The sequence below is a fragment of the Peromyscus maniculatus genome, chromosome 1 (genome assembly GCF_049852395.1).
Source record: "Peromyscus maniculatus bairdii isolate BWxNUB_F1_BW_parent chromosome 1, HU_Pman_BW_mat_3.1, whole genome shotgun sequence".
NCBI lineage: Eukaryota > Metazoa > Chordata > Mammalia > Rodentia > Cricetidae > Peromyscus > Peromyscus maniculatus.
Genome location: NC_134852.1, coordinates 1,424,003 through 1,443,613, shown reverse-complemented (window position 1 = coordinate 1,443,613; position 19,611 = coordinate 1,424,003). Strand labels below are relative to the sequence as shown.

General features: G+C 35.7%; 1 protein-coding gene across 1 annotated transcript in view; it reads left to right on the top strand.

Annotated features, from left to right (window-relative positions):
- LOC143266852 (vomeronasal type-2 receptor 116-like) overlaps positions 1–19,611 on the top strand; it is a 42,512-nt gene that overhangs the window by 11,274 nt on the left and 11,627 nt on the right. The window contains exons 2-4 of the mRNA XM_076564365.1: positions 14,118–14,409; positions 14,688–15,485; positions 16,840–17,067. Of these exons, the coding sequence (XP_076420480.1) occupies positions 14,118–14,409; positions 14,688–15,485; positions 16,840–17,067 (1,318 nt within the window). The remainder of the gene's footprint in view (positions 1–14,117; positions 14,410–14,687; positions 15,486–16,839; positions 17,068–19,611) is intronic.

Genomic DNA, 19,611 nt, shown 5'->3' with positions numbered 1-19,611 from the left:
ATTGAAATAAATTGAAGAAAGTATCAAAAGGTCAAAATCTCTCACATGTTCATGAACTATAAAGTTTAACATAGTAAACACTGACAGCTTAGAGAAGCAATCTACAAATTTAACTCAATCCCCATCAAAATTTGGACACAATTATCTAAAAAGGAAAATTCTAAGTATCATTGAAAATATAGAAAATTCATGAAAGCTAAAACAGCTTTAAAAAATAAATAATGAAGTCATGCTATGCAATGTCTTTCTGTATGCTGTGAATATATGTTGCTCTGATTGGTTGATAAATAAATTGCTAATTGACCAGTAGCCAGGCAGGAAGTATAGGCAGGGTGAGGAAAAGAAGAGAATTCTGGGAAGAGGAAGGCTAAGTCAGGAGATATCAGCCTGTCATCCAGGGTGCAGCATGTAATGGCACAGAGGTAAAGCCATGGAAAATGTAGAGACATATAGATAAACAGAAATGGTCTGAGTTTAAGTGTAAAAGTAGTCAGTAGTAAGCCTGTTTTAGTTAATGTAAGTTTCTGAGTAATTATTTTATCAGTGGGCCACAGGACCACAGAAAGCCTGGCAGGACTGGAGAAATCTTCCATCTACATTTAGCATACCAACATGGAGCCTTCAAACATCTATAAGCCCTAAAACAGTTTAAAAAGGTCTTCTAAACACACAATAATGGAATCAAAATTATCTTTCTACTTCATGTGTCATGTGTGCTGAGATATAGAGACACCGAAGAACAGAGACTTCTTTGTGTATAGACTTGAGCTATAGTATGGTGGGTTCACAGTGTGTGGGTTGAAACACAGTGTGGCAGAGTCCCATTGGGGTACACAGAAGCATCTCCAATCCAAGCAGTATGCTGCATGGTGATTTAGCTTTTGCTAGTAAAAACAAATAGAAGAGTTTTCTGGGCTACATGCTGATGCATGGAGGCATGGATCCACTGCCTCCCAGAGTCAGCAGATAACATGGTATACAGGGCACATTTAAAAGCTGAGGTGGGTGGAGTCAGTAACCAAGGCTCATTCTTTTTGTACTAGCCATGCAGTACAAAATTTAAAATCTCTCCTGGTTAGAGAAAGATTATAGATTCATAATAAGACAAACTCAGATGAAATAGAACTCTAAACTGTTTACAATGTGTGTAAAAATGTACATAGGCTTGGAACAGAAAAGAAAATGAATATAGACAGTTATACTAAGAAATAGTTTTAAAAAATAAAGTTTTTAAAGAGACAGTAAAGGTAGTATAAAAATAAGCCATGTAAAGATGGATATTAATTACACAGAGAATGTGGACTGTATTGTCTTTGGGATTTTTAACTGCAGAAAGACATTTGATTATAAATGCCACTCAGTTAAATCAATATGTATATTTCAAAGGCGTATTTATTTCAAAATTTGTGTTTAAGCATATGTTGCTTTGGAAAAGAGGTTCTACTTTAGTTTTCACAGATGAGAACCTATGGATTGCTTCCAGCCTAATACAATTTGATCCAGGAAGACCCCTGAGAGGTCTCCAGATGTTCCAACATCTAGATCAGCTTCAAGGCAACTGACTCAGAGATTATAGCGTCACAGACTATTCTAGTCAGTACTTGACTGTAATTCTCAATTTTGTCAGGATCGCCATAAGAATACAGTGCCCTCAAACAGCAGAAAGTCGCCTTGATAACTATGCCTACATTCCCCAAAAATGGATTATGGATATTTGTCATTTCTAGAGATTGGTTACATATTGTTATTGGTCATAGTCAATATCTTTCTAAATTAAAAAGGGGGAATATGATATAGATTTGATAAGATGAAATGATAGAATATATAATCTACTTTTAGAGAGCAACTTGCTATAATTTGCTATAGATTTTAGTGTATTGATACAAATTTAAAGTTAATTTTGTTATATTCTATGTATTTTTATACTCTTGTTTAAGGATAATTAAGCAATACAGATTAATAATTAGTCTTCTATGATAGTCAAATTTATAGTCATGTCAAGTTTTATAGGTATACATGGATATAATTCAGTTAGGTGGGTAATCTTCAGACACTTCAAAGGCCTACAGAATATCACATTTAAAAGTCTTAAAAACTTAGACTTTCTGGACAATGAGACAAGTCTGCCCCTGGTAACACCCATTTATTTCATGGAGGAAGATGGGCATTGAAGACACTCCATATGGAGTTTATCCTCTTCTTGGCAAAAATAGCCACTTGGGCAAGAAACAGCTCTTGCCTGGACTGCTTGAGGAAATGTTGTTTAAACTGGACATACATGATCCTTGGAAAGGTGACCACTAAACTTTGCAAAGCAAGATGGTCATTCAGGTTCCTGTTTCACAGAAGAAACTGCCAGAAATTCTACAGGGCACAGAGTGAGTGACTAAGAGACTCTCAGCCTATGAGCTAAAGAAGCATGCCCCAATATTGCACAGAAGTTGCAGTGACTGTCCAGGGAGACAGCTGTCTGTCATTCTAGATTTTTACAAGTTCCTTACAATGCTCTTCCTGTTTACTTAGGTAATATTATATTCTGCTGAGTTCTTGATGTAGTTGAAGACTATATAGTTATAATTACAATTTTCCTTGTTTATGCTAAAAGTTAAGCTAGATATGAAACCTTAGACTCACAAATGTAGGATAAACAGTATATTTTCTTTAATTATGCCAAATAAAAATAAAATAGATATTATAACTGTAATTCATTTTTGGTAATTGTTTTGTTATATGTAATTTTACTATATTAAAGCTAAAACCTTCCTTTTTGTGTAGACAGAGAAGGGAAGTACTGTGAAATGTCATTCTCTGTGCTGTGAATGTGTGTTGCTCTAATTGGTTCATAAATAAAATACTGACTGGCCAGTAGCCAGGCAGGAATTATAGGTGGGATAAGGAAATGAGGAAAATTCTGGGAAGATAAAGGCAGGAGATATCAGCCTGCCATCTAGGGAGCAGCATGTAATGGCACAGAAGTAAAGCCACAGAAAAGGTGGTGACATATAGATAAACAGAAATGGGCTCAGTTTAAGTGTAAAAGCTAGTAAGTAGTTAGCCTGAACTAATAGCCGAAGAGTTTTAATTAATATAAGCCACTGTGTGTTTACATGGGTCTGAGCAGCTGAGGACAATGCGGGACACAGGAAAACTTCAGCTACAAAGTCAGAAATGTAAACAGGAATAAATGCAGCATCTTCAACAAATAGTGCTGATCAAGCTGAATGCCTGTATGTAGAAGAATGCAGATAGACCCATCTTCAATAATTTTCACAAAGTCTAGTACAAATGGATTAAAACCTCTAAATAAATACAGATACACTAAACCTTATAGAGGAAAACGTGGGGTATAGTCTTGAACTCACTGGCACAAGAGATGACATTTTGCACAGAATGATGATATGACAGGCACTAAGATCAATAATTCATGAATTGGACCTTAGGAATCTTAAAAGCTTCTCTGAGGTAAAAGCACTGTTATTCTGACAAAAAAGTAAATTACAAAAAAGAAAATGTTTTATCAACTCCACAACTGACAGAAGCTAATATCCAAAGTATAGAAATAATGTTAGAAAAATTCCCCATTAACCATTAGGCCATGGCTCCCAGAAATCAAGATAGACTACCTGCAGACTTCTCTTCTTTCTTTCAGTTCTAACTCCCCAATTCTGGTCATAAGTTTTACAACTGATCTCCTGTGGCAGCCTTCATAACCCGACTCTTCCCATTTCCTTTGAATCCTACAGATCCCTTTCTAACATTCTTTTCACCACACACTGCTGTCTCACAGCATCCATATACAGCAGGGTCGGCAAGGCTTCTCATTAACCTTTTTTCTCTCACAGTTTCCTTATATCCAATTGCCCAGACTCAGCCCAAGCTCAGCAACAGAACACTTCTGAGAGTCTTCACCCTGGCCTTCTGCCCTTATTAACTAGGGACCCCAAAGATCTTTCATTTATAAGCTCCAAACCCGAACTTGTTACATTTTATCAGCCCCCAACAGCATGTGGCATCCCCAGATAACCCAAGGGCTGCTTCTCAAAGGGCAACAAGTGGGGAGATAGCAGACCCACAACTCTCCTACTGCTCCTGACATCCAATCACCCAGGTCTGGATCTTGGACCATTGTTGAAAAATTGTTTTTGTCTCTAGTTTCCTCTTGGGCGCTCTACCCAAGAGATCATAGTCTTTTCTCCTCCAATTTTCTTTCCCCCAACTTATCCCAGTATTCTGGTCTCCAACACAAGCAGTCATTCCATGTGAACATAACAGACAGAGCATGTCAGAAAAACAACTAGCACATTGCCATCTTTCTTCCCAAAAATCTAGTGTGGAAAGAGAAACCAAGGAACAAAACACTCACCTAAAAAGATGAAATCTAAAAATAGGCACCCATATCTATAAAGCTCCTAGACCAAGACACCCAGAAGCAAGCATAAAAATAATCTACAAAGGCAAGCGAGGTAAATCTCCACTAGAGCCCAGTTATCCTACTACAATAGGTTCTAAATATTTCAAGATAGATGAAGCCCATGAAAAGTACCTTAAAATAAACTATATAAAGTTGGTACAGATCTATAAAGAGGAAATGAATAAACACCACAAAGAAACCCACGAAAACACAAAGAGAAATTGGAGGATTTAAAGAAACCCCATAAACAAATCAAGAATATACAAATACAGAGGTGAAGGAAAATAATATAACTGTTAACAACATGAAAATGAAAAGAGAAGTAATAAAGAAAACACACATTGAGACAATAGTGGAAATAAAAAACTTAGGAATTTGAATAGGAACTATAGATGCAAGATTTTACAAAATAAATGAAGAAATGGAAAATAGAATCTTAGGCATTGAAGATATGGTAGAAGAAATGATTATATCATTTATATCAAAGAAAATATTATATCTTAAAAAATTACCAACTAAAACATTGAGTAAATTTGGGATACTGTAGAAAAACCAATATAAATGTAAAAAAAATCAACAGAGTAAAGGCCAAAAAAAATTTCCAACAAAATCAGAAGAAAATTTTAACCTACAATAGGAGATGCCTCTAAAGTACAAGAAGCATACAGAAAACTAAAATTAGATCCAGAAGAGAAACTTTCCTAATATTATCTTATTATTATAAGATAACAATCAAAAAACCAAACATACAAAACAAAGAAAGCATATTAAAAGCAAAAAGGGAAAATACCAAATAACATATACAGACAATACTGACTTGCAAAGGGAGACTCTAAAAGTTAGAAAGGCCAATACCGATGTGCTGTGGACTCTAAGAGACTAGAGAGAGCAGGTCAGGCTACTAAATCCAGCAAGGGATTCAATTGCTATAGATGGATAACATAAGATATTCCACGATAATTCAAAATATAAATAATATGTATCTAGTAATAGAGGCAGAAAGAAATTTCTAGGATAAAACCACCAACCAAAGGATTTAATTATGTCCATGAAAACACAAGGTATAAATAATCTCAGACCAGAAATAAAGTAAGAGAAACACACACACACACACACACACACACACACACACACCACCACCACCACCACCATCACCACCACCACCAACAACAACAACAAAAATATCAGGAATCAACAACCATTGGCCATTGATATCTCTCACTATCAATGTTCTCAATTCACTAATAAAAAAGACACACACTGACAGAATGGATGGAAAAACAGAATTCATTCTTTTACTGCATATAAGAAACACACCACAACATCAAGGGTAGTCATTACCTCTGGATAAATTGTTGGATTAATTTATTTCAAGTAAATGCACCTAAGAAGCAAGGTTGTGTAGACATTTTAATATTTGACAAAAAAGACTTCAAATCAAAACTAATCAAAAGTGTTAGAAAGGCCACTGCATACTCATCAAAGGAAAAATCCACAGAAAGGATATTTCAATTTTTTACATCTATGCCCCCAAGACAAGGTCACCAAAGTTCATCAGAGGAACACCAATACTGCTTAAATCATATATTGAACACACACATTGATAGTGGGAGGATTAATTACCCATTCTCACCAATAGATAGGTCATCCAGACAAAAACTTAACTAATGTTTGTTAAATGAAATGGCCCTAACAGATATTTGTAGAACATTGCACCAAAACACAAAAGAATATACATTCTATGTGCATCATGGTACTTTCTCAAAAATTAACTACATTCTCAGAAACAAAGCAAGTCTCAACAGCTAGAGGAAAATTGAAATAACTTTCTGTGTCATATCAGACCATCATGAATTAAAGCAAGATATAAACAATAGCAACAGAATTCTCACAAATTCATGGAAACTGAATAACTCTCTAGTGAATGAAAAGTACATTGGGACAAATAAAAAATATGACATCCTAGACTTCAGTCAAAATGAATGTACTGCATACCCATAATTGTGGGACTCAAGAAAACAGTGGTACTAAGAGGAAAGTTCATAGCACTAATTGCCTACATAAAAATACTGGAGAGATTTCAAACTAACAACTTTACAACACACCTAAAGTCTCTTGCAAATAGAAAGTAATGTTATCCCAGGGGTGAAAAGAAAAAATATATAATCATATTTATCTTTAAAATCAATAAAATAGCATCAACGTGAAAAAAGTAAAAACATTAGATGACAAAACCCAACACAATTTAATCATAAAAGTCCTGAACATGATATGGATGTAAGGGACCTGCCTCAACATGATGAATGCAGTTTACAAGTACATGGCCAACACTAAAAATTAGTAATGCTGACTTATTTAAAACCCGTATATTTTACTTCCCTTTTTAAAATTATATAAGACAACATTAGTATGAAATTACATTTAAATATTTTAGCTATAATGATGGAAAACCACAGTTAAGATGTTCCACTTTACAGTGAGAATGAATAGTTGAAATAAGACCAAGCCAGGCAGTGGTGGTGCACACCTTTAATCCCAGCACTCAGGAGGCAGAGTCGGGTGAATCTCTGTGAGTTTGAGGCCAGCCTTGTTCACAGAGTGAGTTCCAGGAAAGGCACAAAGCTACGCAGAGAAACCCTGTCTCAGAAAAAAATACAAAAAAAAATTAATGAGCATGTTTTTTGTTTTTAGAATGAGTAGAAACTAAGGTCCTCATTGTGGTAAGTACATACATCTAATTCAGTCAGTAAATGCAGCAATATCTTGAGGTCCATCTACACCCTCTGTGGAACTTTCTGAAAGTAGATGAATCTGCATAGCATGTAGACACTTGTCTGCCCATGTTTATTTCAGCATTATTCAGAACACAGAAGATATGGAATCAACCTTGATGCCCCTAAACATAAGATGAAATAAATAAAATACTTCCTATAAAATTTTGTTTTTATTTCATATAAACAAAGATTCATTATTGCTATTTTCAATTCATTTATAGAAATTTAAAAGTTTTTCATTTCATTAACTACCACAATTAAATATACACACAGTGATTTCTTTTTGCCATTTTGAGAGAGGGTTTCATTGTGTAACAGTCCTGTCTGTCCTGAAACTCACTCTGTAGAACAGGCTGGCCTTGAACTCGCAGACATAAACTTGTCTCTGCCTCCAGAGGGCTGGCTTTAAGGAGTGTGCCACTACCATTTGGCCAAATGATTTTTTAACTATACCATATATATTGATTTTAGAGAACTTTAAATAAATAGCTTGTATGCAATTCAAACGATTAAACCAGTGATGAGATTAACAAATATGATTGCTGGGTACAGAATGCTCTTAAGCATGTGCCAATTCAGATGAAAGTCTCACAGGATTTATATACACATAGTGGAGTTTTCCTCCAATCTGAAATAAGTAGAAGATGTCATTAGCAGGTATTGGGGATGGAGTAGGATGTCATGTTAACTAAAAGGACAAAATCCGGAAATTAAGATTTTTCACAGATTCTAGAATTCACAGTATGCCTAAATACATTCTAGAACACGTACTGCCTGTGTGAGAGTGTGCATAAATACACATTTACACATTTTTTTCATAGGAAGAAAGTAGGAAAGGTATTATTTGAGAATAGAAGGCCTAAAGGAATTGGGACTTACTTCACATGTGAAGTAAGTATGATGAAAACATTACACGTCTCATAAATTATACAAGAACAAATATCATGAAGTAAAAATAAAGGTGTTCTAACTAAGAAATGGAATCAGTATTTTCCTGAGCAATATATATGGGTGACAGAGGGGCAAATACCAACAAATGAAATGTTATACATGTGTTAATTACCATAATAAAAGCATTTATGATGTATGTTAGTTAAAAATCATTATTACACCCAAAACAAAATTGGATACAATCCTGAATCTGGACCACTAGAATTGTGATTTGTACTCTCTAAGAAAGGTAAAGTTGCTCTGTCTTCATAAGAAAGAATCTTCTTTTCACATTCTATATCCACATATTAGGCCCCCAGTATAGATCATCACAGGACCAGAGGTCATGTACATTTTAAATATTTCTCTTTAAATGTACACTAAAATTTACAAGAGGCTAGTAGTCCCATTTGCCTCATCTCAAGTACTAAAGAAGACATATCACCACACACAGCAAAGACTTGGCCCATGTATGCCTACTTTCTCTGCAGTCCATGTCCACTGAAAGAGGCTCATCATTCCATACTCATCAGAACACTCTCACACAGGCAGTACGTGTTCTAGAATACAAACTAAGCAGAAGACAAGGAAATGGTATAAGGAGGTCACATCCCAGTTTCTATTTGCTCATCAGATAGTAAAAATAATCTTTGCAGCCACAACTGGATTGTAAAGTAGGCAAAAACAATGTAGGAAATCAAAGATAAAGAAAAATAAATGGGTTATCCCAAAGTATTGATCTGTGAGACACAAGTCAGGAAGGAATATCATGTTTTAGAAATCAAATATTCAGCTTGTCTTTTCATTAATAATGTTTGATGGGGAGTAGGAGAAGTGATATGTCTTATATAGTATATTAAATAAGGAACTGTGGTTTGGTGTTCTCTCTGGGTCTTGTTGAATATTTAAAAATCACATTTAATGTAAAAGTGAACTGTGATTCTTTGATGAGCTGGATAGTTTTGGAACAGCAGAATTCAGGAAATTTCTCAATGTGGCCTGATCACTGGTTATCAAGAGAGTAGAAACACGGGATTTGGTAAATATTCTGTACCTGTCATTTTTGTAGCATAGGCCCCATTGTACAAGTTGTGTGGAACTCAATTGCCCCAAATATGAAGCTGCTTTACCCTGACAATAACTTTGTGATACAATGCCCAGTGTGTAACTATGAATTCTGACTTTTTAATCCTTCTGAAGTAATAGTGCATGCCTCACTGTGGATCATCTATTAAATTCCCTGACAACCCATCTAAAGACATTAACATTAATGGGTTGATGAGGCAGTCATGGTCCCTAATTTTCTCAAGATTGCATCCTGACAGGGGCATTAATTTCCACAAAGATGAGTCATGTCATGAAACTACCTGAACTCTCCTCATATATATTTATCAACCAAATTTAATCCCATGGACTGCAGACATCAGATGCAGAGCCACAAAGAAGTAAGTGTCAGAGATTGTTCAAGGAGTGAGGAAACAGCAGAAAAAAACAAAAAGCATCATAATTGCACAGGTGTCTCCTCTCCATCCACAGAAATGAAAGCAGATGGGGATACATGGCTTCCCATTTGATGTGCTTATCTGCATGGCTGGCCACAAGTGACAGTGCTCAGGCATACAACTGGACAAATACGTTAACTTGGACTTTCCTCTTCTTGCCTGTGAGCATTCCACTTATTGTGTCCAGTTTCATTCATCCCAGATGCTCCTGGAGAAGAAATCAGAATGAATACAAGGATGGAGACTTAGTGACAGGTTGTGTCTTCTCCCTTGCAGCAGTGCAGTGGCCAATGGAAAAAGGGAGTTTCAACAATGTTTTATTTCATGAGGGATAGAAGATGAGAATCATAGAAAAGCTTTGAATCTTTTGCCTCAATTTCCTATCCTGCACATCAACAAACACCCAAAATTATTTTTGAGACTCATTGCTATTTTTCTAATTTTATTTTGTCCAGAGTGTTTTCTGTTTTTCTCTCAGTTACAACTCAAACTTACAAGGCTGGAAGCTGAGTTAAGAAAGGACTCTACCTTGTTCTATCACATACAGCCCTCCTCTTCAAAGTTTCTGTAGCACAGTAGCAGGTGAAGTCTAATCAAATGGACCACAATTCTGTTTCAATTAGTATAATTCTAGCAGGATACATGTAAAAAGCCCTAGAGTAGATTCAGCTGATGGTCCCTCCATTACTGTGTAGGTCCTAATGTATGTGATAGGAAAACTAATATTTGTGGCACACTTAGCTGCAGAGAATTTTCACATAGATGTACACTTACTATTTCAGACATTCTGAATGTGGTTACATTATGTCTTCTGAAGCCTCATCGAGAATGGAAGTAGGAGACATGTTCATTGTGAACATCATGTTTTCCTATCCCTCTGTGCTTCACTTACATACATGTATAAAGCCTGGTCTTTAAATTCAAAATCCAATTCTTCACTCTTTATTTAGTAAATAAGCAAATTATAGAGTGTAAATGATTTATTTGCATTCTTTGAAAAGTGAGGCTGTCTGTTTGCCAGTGTTTTATTGACTAATTTTGCATCAATGTTTATGAGGGAACTCGGTCTGTAGTTCTCTTTCTTTGTTGTATCCTTGTTTGGTTTAGGAATCAGGGTAATTGTAGCCTCAGAGAAGGAGTTTGGTAATGTTCCTTCTGTTTATATTATGTGAAACAATTTAGAGATTATTGGTATTAACTCTTCTTTGAAGATCTGGTAGAATTCTGCATTGAAACTATCTGGTCCTGGGCTTTTTTTGGTTGGGAGACTTTTAATGACTGTTTCTATTTCCTTAGGGATTATTGGACTATTTAAATAGTTTATCTGGTCTTGATTTAACTTAGGTATATAGTACCTATCCAGAAAATTTTCCATTTCTTTTAGGTTTTCCAGTTTTGTAGAGTAGAAGTTTTTGAAATATGACCTGCTAATTCTCTGGATTTCCTCAATGTCTGTTGTTATTTCCCCCTTTTCATTTCTGATTTTGTTAATTTGGATTATCACTCTCTGTCTTTTGGTTAGTTTGGATAAGGTCTTGTCTATCTTGTTTATTTTCTCAAAGAACCAGCTCTTTGTTTCATTAATTTTATTGTATTGTTCTCTTAGTTTCTATTGTATTAATTTCACTTCTCACTTTGATAATTTCCTGGCATCTATTCTTCCTGGGACAAAGAAGCTGAGAAGGAAATCAGAGATATATCACCTTTTACAATAGCAACAAATGACATAAAATACCTTGGGGTAACACTAACCAAGCAAGTGAAGGACCAATATGACAAGAAATTTAAGTTCCTGAAAAAAGAAATAGAAGAAGATGTCAGAAAATGGAAAGATCTCCCATGTTCATGGATAGGCAGAACTAACATAGTAAAAATGGCAATTGTACCAAAAGCAATCTACAGATTCAATGCAATCCCCATGAAAATACCAACACAATTCTTCACAGACCTGGAAAGAAAAACACTCAACTTCATATGGAAAAACAAAAAACCCAGAATAGCCAAAAGAATCCTGTACAATAAAACAACATCTGGAGGCATCACAACCCCTGACTTCAAGCTCTACTATAGTGCTACAGTAATAAAAAGAGATTGGTATTGGCATAAGAACCGATATGTGGACCATTGGAATCAAATTGGAGACCCTGACATTAACCCACACACCTATGAACATATAAGCCAAACGTGTACAATAGAAAAAAAAGAAAGCATCTTCAACAAATGGTGCTACCATCACTGGATATCAACTTGTAGAAGGCTGCAAATAGATCCATATCTGTCACCATGCACAAAACTTAAGTCCAAGTGGATTAAGGACCTCAACATAAATCCAACAACTCTGAACCTACTAGAAGCGAAAGTAGGAAGTAGTCTTGAACGATTTGGCATAGGAGATCACTTCCTAAATATAACACCAGTAGCACAGACACTGAGAGAAACAATCAATCAATGGGACCACTTGAAACTGAGAAGCTTTTGTAGAGCAAAGGATACGGTCAACAAGGCAAAGCGACAGCCTACAGAATGGGAAAAGATCTTCATCAACCCCACATCTGACAGAGGACTGATATCCAGAATATATAAGGAACTCAAGAAATTAGACCTCAAAACAACCAACAGTCCAATTGAGAAATGGGCTTTAGAACTAAACAGAGAATTCTCAACAGAGGAAACTCAAATGTCTGAAAGACATTTAAGGAATTGCTCAACTTCCCTAATCATCAGGTAAATGCAAATCAAAACAACTCTGAGATACCACCTTACACCTGTCAGAATGGCTAAGATCAAAAACACTGAAGACACTTTATGCTGGAGAGGATATGGAACTAGGGGAACTCTCCTCCACTGCTGGTCATACTTCTAGCTTGTACAACCACTTTGGAAATCAATATGGCACTTTCTTAGAAAATTGGGAATCAATCTCCCTCAAGATCCAGGTATACCATTCCTGGGCATATACCCAAGTAATGCTCAATCTTACCACAAGAGCACTTGCTCAGTTATGTTTGTAATAGCCAGAACCTGAAAACAACCTAGATGCCCTTCAACTGAAGAATGGGCCACTCTAATGGCTCAGGTCTTGAGTTTCTGAATGTTTTGTGTGCAGGAATTAGTGTTTGACCTTCACAAGTTTTGGTCACAAATTCCTATTGTGTGATACCAAAATTTTTAATGATATTTTTCTGGGTTGTAATAAAGAAACATTAAAATAATTTTTATTTTAAAAATGTACAGGTAAATGTTATTTATATACATAACGAAAACACAGTGGGACCATTGCTAAGTGGAAGTGAGACTATTTTTAACTCTGATTGAATCATTCAGAATGAAAGAATATGTTTGATATGTAATGGTCAGATGATAGGAAATGACTATAAAGAAACATAAGTTATTATTCCAATAAACATAAACACAAGTTGATATTGTTCACTCCCAACTGTATATTACTCATTTTTATTACAAAACATATCCTCATAAACAATCTTTCATACATTTTACACTTTATAGTCTTCCATTTTATAAAGATTTAATACTGGCATATACAAATTTCAGTAGGATGTGAATTTTGTTTTAGTGTAAGTGGAAAGATAGTCATGAGATGTTTTCTAGAAAAAAAATGTTGTTGAGATATAATAAGTGTGAATATATAACTTGCCTGTGAAAACATAAAATAGATGAACAATACTGGGGAGGTACTAAATGCCCTTAATCTCTGCACTCAGGATCTGGAGCAGGTATATCCTTGTACATTTCAGGTCAGTGTGCTTTAGAGTAAGGTATTGTTCAAAAGCATATAATTCATTCCCCCTATGGCCTATGTAAGCATTAGTCCTGTCCATACATACAGTTGAATGCTGACATATAACTTTACCAAACACATCTCTGGTAGTTAAATTTATTTAAAAAATTCTCTAAATAAAGGTTTTACACCTGCATTAGATAAACCATAAAAACAAAAGAACAAGACAAAATTGATATGAGGGTATATGTTAACTAGATTGCCCACTGATTATAAAAAAATATAAGCAAAAGACCCAAGTGTACAAACTATTGTGTGCTCATAAAACATTACTTGACTGCATTGGCCAAGTCAGTTAAAATCATAAGAACATGCCATAGTCTCATTGGTTCACATATCACATGTACTTTCGTTATTGCTTGATAATTACAAAATGAAAACATGATCAGGATTGCTGCTTGGGTAAAGCCTGTGTCTTTGTCTTTATCTGCTAAGTAAGCACTCCCAAAGCAGAAATGGACACTACTGTCTGTGGAAGATGCCAATGGCTCATGTCATTTATGGGAGATGCACTCTCATGACATCTAAAAGCTATTTTAAGCTCCCAGGTTCTTATGTCATTCCAACGTCACAGCACAGGACATTTGTTTCAGTATTTGGGGGTGGTTGTGAATACCATCCAGTTCATTATAGTCCTTCTATTGACTACAAAGGATTATCTGTATATCTCTGTCCATAATAAATACCATACCCTTTTCCAGAACACCAACTGAAAACAAACACTTTCCATTGGCCTTGGCTTTTTCCCTGGATGAAGTCAATAGGAATCCTGATCTTTTGCCAAATATGTCATTAGTATTTGAATTCTCTGAAGGTGCTTGTAAGACTGTGTCAGAATTATACAGTCTCATGCCTTTATTTGGAAAAAATCAAGATTTTTACCTTAATTATAATTGTAATGAAGGCACTACGTGTATAGTGATGTTGACAGGACCAATCTGGGAAACATCTGCAATGGTTGGGACATGCCTGGACCCCTACAGATCTCAACAGGTAAGACTTTTGTGGTGTGGGTTTGCAAGAAATCCTCACTCTGTTGGTACCACTCCCAGATGCTAAGAAGAGTATGAGGAGAATACTAGCCTCACACTTATGTCAAACAATGTGGTCAAGGGTACTTTTCAGAGAATTGATGGGGCTTCATTTCCTTTTCTGAAACTGAGATGAGGAAAGAAGTAACAGGTAAGAGTATTTAATGGAATTCTTTGTTGAAAGTTTGTTTATAAGTTCTTAGGAGTGCATGCTACCTCATGCTGCCCCCTGTGTTCCAGGTCCTCCAGCTTACCTATGGACCTTTCCATACCATCCTGAGTGATGATGAAAAATTTCCCTATCTGCATCAGATGGCCCCCAAGGACACAGCTCTACCCCTGGCCATGGTTTCTTTGATGCTTCACTTCAATTGGAACTGGATAGGACTGGCCATCTCAGACAATGATCAGGGTTCCCAATTTCTATCAAATTTGAGAAGAGAGATGGGAAAAAATACAGTCTGTTTTGCCTTTGTGAGCTTGATCCCAGTCAAGATGGATTTATACGTGTCAAGAGCTGAAGTGTATTATCACCAAATCATAACATCATCTACTAATGTAGTTATCATTTATGGTGACACAGACAGCACTCTAGCTGTGAGCTTTAGAATGTGGGAATCTCTAGGTATACAGAGAATATTGGTGACCACCTCACAGTGGGATGTCACTACAAGTAAGAGAGACTTAACAATTGACACATCCCATGGGACACTAGTTTTTGCACAACACCATTCTGAGATTTCTGGTTTTAAAACTTTTGTCCAGACACTGAACCCTCTCAAATGCTCAGATGAATACCTTGCAAGGCTGGGATGGATGAGCTTTAACTGTGAAGTCTCAGCTTCTAAGTGTGAGACGCTGAAGAATTGTTCATCCAATGCTTCATTGGAATGGCTAATGAGACAGACTTTTGACATGGCTTTTAGTGATGCCAGTTATGACATATATAATGCTGTGTACACTGTGGCCCATGCTCTCCATGAGATGCTTCTTCAACAAGTGGATGATGGGAAAGGACACTATGGTAACTGCTTGAAGGTAGTGTTTCTTCTATTGGATGAAATGTTGTGTCATCAGTATCATCACCTTAGTGTCTGTCAGATGCCCTGATTTACTTTATACATATTATAAATATTTACTAAAATAGAAATACTTCTGAAATGTTTTCCTGGTAAGGATGTAATATATAAGTTGGTATAAATCTTAATGCAAAACAATGGAATGTAAAACACAATTTATCAAGGAGTATCAGTGATTATGTTACAGAGCATGTGAATATCATCACCCCTGCACTATCATTGGAAATATAACAGTCCTTCCTTATCAATTCTCTCCATGAGAAGAAGAGATCTACTTCATTAATTGTAAAATATATGGTAATCAGTGTATCAGATGAATTTTACAAGTGTTCTCAACAGATTCTGCCCCACTGTAGGCTCTGGAGAACTTCTTTGACACTCTGAGAGTAATTTCACATGAAACAGTGCTACGATTCATTTCATAAATTACATTTGTATACATGTGTGTGAATGGATTGTTCTCATTGTGGATGGGGGTATGTTTTTGTGTATCTGTGTTGATATATATATATATATATATGTGTGTGTGTGTGTGTGTGTGTGTGTTTCTTGCACATATATCTGCATATCTATCTGTCTGTGAAACTGTGTAATTTTGTCTCATGTCAGTGTCTTTCTGTATGGGAGTCTGTTTCTGTGTATAACTTCCTATGTGTGTTTCACATTATATGTGTCTGCATTTGACTATTTGTCTGTTTTGCATATTGCTTGCATATATGAGTATCTGTATTTCTTTGTGTCTGTCTGTTTCTTTGTCTGTCAATTTGTCTTTGGATGTGAGGATAAATTTGTCTATGAGAATGCCTCACTCTGTGGGTGTTTCAATCTGTGTATGTCTCCTTGTGTGTATTTGTCTATAAAAGTGTGCATTTGTGTGTGATACTGTGTGCTTGGCAGGTTTCTGTTTCTGTGTGTCTATTTGGGTTCATGTGCCTGTCTATGACTGTATTTTCATGTTTGTGTCTGACATGCATATATAAGTATGTGTATATTGTATGTAGCTGTGTGATGTACGCATGTCTCTATGGATGTGAGTCTCTCTCTGTGTCCGTGTGTCTCTCTCTCACTCTGTGTGTGTGTGTGTTTTTCACATCAATGTTTGGTATCTGTATGTATGTGTGGTTTTTTTTTTGGTAGTTTCCTCTGAAAGAATTTAAATTCTAGGAAGGTTATGATACTTTTATTTGTCCACTTACTTTTATTACATTTCTCCTCTGGACACCTTCAAAACATTGCTTTTAAAATGAAATCAGTATATTTTCTGACTTCAAGAAAGGTCACACATACAGTATAGAATGCTTCCTCTCTTTCAGCTGCACTCCATTCTGAGGAAGACTCATTTCACTAATCCTGTTGGAGAAAAAGTGAATATGAACCAGAGAGTAAACCAGCAGGCAGAATATGACATTTTCCAGGTTTGGAATTTCCCAAACGGATTTGGACTTAAAGTGAAGATAGGAGAATTTAGTCCATATTTTCTACATTATCAACAGCTCCATTTATATGAAGATGTGATAGAGTGGTCCACAGGAAATAGACAGGTGGGTCTGACCTAACTGCAGTCATTTCTGATACACAGTGGTAACACAGTCAAGTGGGCCCATATCTCCTGCATTGTAAGTAGTGAAATGAAACAGACGATCACAATAGGAAGCTCTTCCTAGCCTCCCTCTATTGGTGAAATTATTAAGGCCACTCCACATAGTTAAAAGGAAGATTTATTTAGTGGGTAACTTACAAATGAAGGGATAGGTAGGTTGTGGCATCTGGGGAAGTTGTATCACAGTCTAGCGGTGTTCTCTGGAGCTCTGCTTGGTCAACCTCCACCGCCAAGATTCCAGGAACAGAGTGAGTGTTGGCTTATCCAGATCTCAGGTCTCCAGGTGCCTCCATTGGCATTACCTTGTAGGCATGACAGTTGCCGAAGTCTCAATGGGGGTCGGAACTTCCAGATCAAAGCTGGAATGGCTACCGACTACATCCGTCTTTATATTTTTTCTTTTCAGTTTTTGATGTGACATTTTATTAATTCTTTGAAGGTCTCAGACATGCATGCTACCCTTACAGTGAATTTTTCTCCATGCAGAAAATGTTTCTGGTTTTTAATATAAAAAGAAAATTGATTGTTACCACTGTACTATATCATTTCCAGTAATGTGAGCAATATCCTCTTGATGCCATTCTGATTACTACACAGTGCTTGTCCTTTTTTCTGATGAAAATTTGACATAGATGCTGAAAGACTGAGGCTAAATGAAAGGAGGATTAAAGTAAACATTTGCAAACCATTATTATTATATAATTCACCTTGAGAAATTTACCAACAGGTTCCTAAATGATCAATATCTCTAACCACACATGAAGATAATATTTTCATAACCCATTTAAATACACTATGAATGACAATTTTGTTCTTTTTTCCCTTCTTTTTCCTTTTAAATATGTATGGATGTCTTGTCTGCATGTATGCCTCTGCAACACTGGTACTCCTTGTACATATAAATGTCAAAACAATGATTTGGATCCCTTGGAATTGGAAACAGTTCAGGGCCACACAGTGGGTGCTAAAAATCAAACTTGGGCCTTTTATCTGCTCAGGAATTGTTATAGACAACTGAGCCAATTCTCCAGACATGTAGCACGTCCTGTGTAAAAGAAATTACTCATTAGAGGAATGTTTCTTGGTCCCACTAATTCCTTCACAGTTCATCCATACAAGAGTGTGTCTAATTTCCATATGTGTGTGGGGAGGAGGTAGTAGAAGAAAAATAAATGGCTTCTTAAAATTTATAAATGATTTATTCTACTATAAGTCTAAGGTATGTTATAGCTATGAATTCTGATGTAGGTAGTTTCATGGTATCCAATTCCAAATTCCTGACTATAAAGTAGCATGAAATTTAAAGGTGCAAACTCCAGAAAAGTCCTCAAGTTTGAAACAAAGTTGTATTTCATGAATACCAGATAATATAAAATCTACAAAATATTCTTTTTCAAAATGACAAGGAAAGTTATTATCCGGGAAGAGGACATATGAGCTGAAGGTTCAGAAAAACTGAACTTTCTATATATTCAGAGAACAGCAATGAAATTTCAAGTGTGCTCTAAGAAGCTCACTTGAGTAGTACAAAAGACATCCGCTGGGGCATATAGAAGATTAGGAACAATGCAAGCAGTGCTCTACTCCCAGATATATAATTTTCAATGCAAAAAAAACCAAAAGTATAAAGAAATCAAATCAATACAAATCCAAATGTCAGAGTCATAGGCTTAATTGTGAGTATGTTTAAAGACATACTAAAAAAAGAATCCAAAGAATGAGTATAACGGTATTCCAGAATATCAAACAGGACAAAGATCACCTCCAGGAAAATACAATGAGATCACAAAAACCAGCATACAATAAGGAACTGAGTGAGCATGTGACTAACATGTTTGAAAAGGTATAAAATGATGAAAAATTCAAACTAAAATATGTAAAGGAAAGAAATAAATTAAAAAATTCTAGTAAAAATTCTCACTAACAAAATATCTCAAGTTGAAGATAATATGGCATACTTGAAGACAAGGTAAAAGAATTAGAAAACTGAAACTGTGACAAAGGTAAAAATAAAGACAAGTGAAAGATATATGGGACCAGGGGGATAGGATTAAAGGATCAAATTTACAATGAGCAGACAACAAGAAGAAGGACTTACCAAGACATCAACAGTATATCCAGTAAAATACAATGGGAATTTTCTAAAATATAGGGAGACATGTGGACATCTAGAGACAGGAGGCATTTAAATTCTAAACATGTATCAGATAGATACTTCCCCATGACATATTTTACTTAAAATTTGAATTATAAAAGTAAAGAAAGGAAACTGAAGGCTGCAGACAAAGAAACCCATTTTTTAGAAAGGTCTCTTCTAGATAACAGCAGATTCCTTTATGAACTCTTTTAAAAGAGGAGAGTATCAGTGATGCAATTCAAGTAGGTAGAGATATAACTGCCAAACTATCTTACTAGACTCAAGAAAGTTATCCTTTATAGTCAAAGGAGGCTCTTCACAGGTATAAAGTTGAATACATCTGTAAAT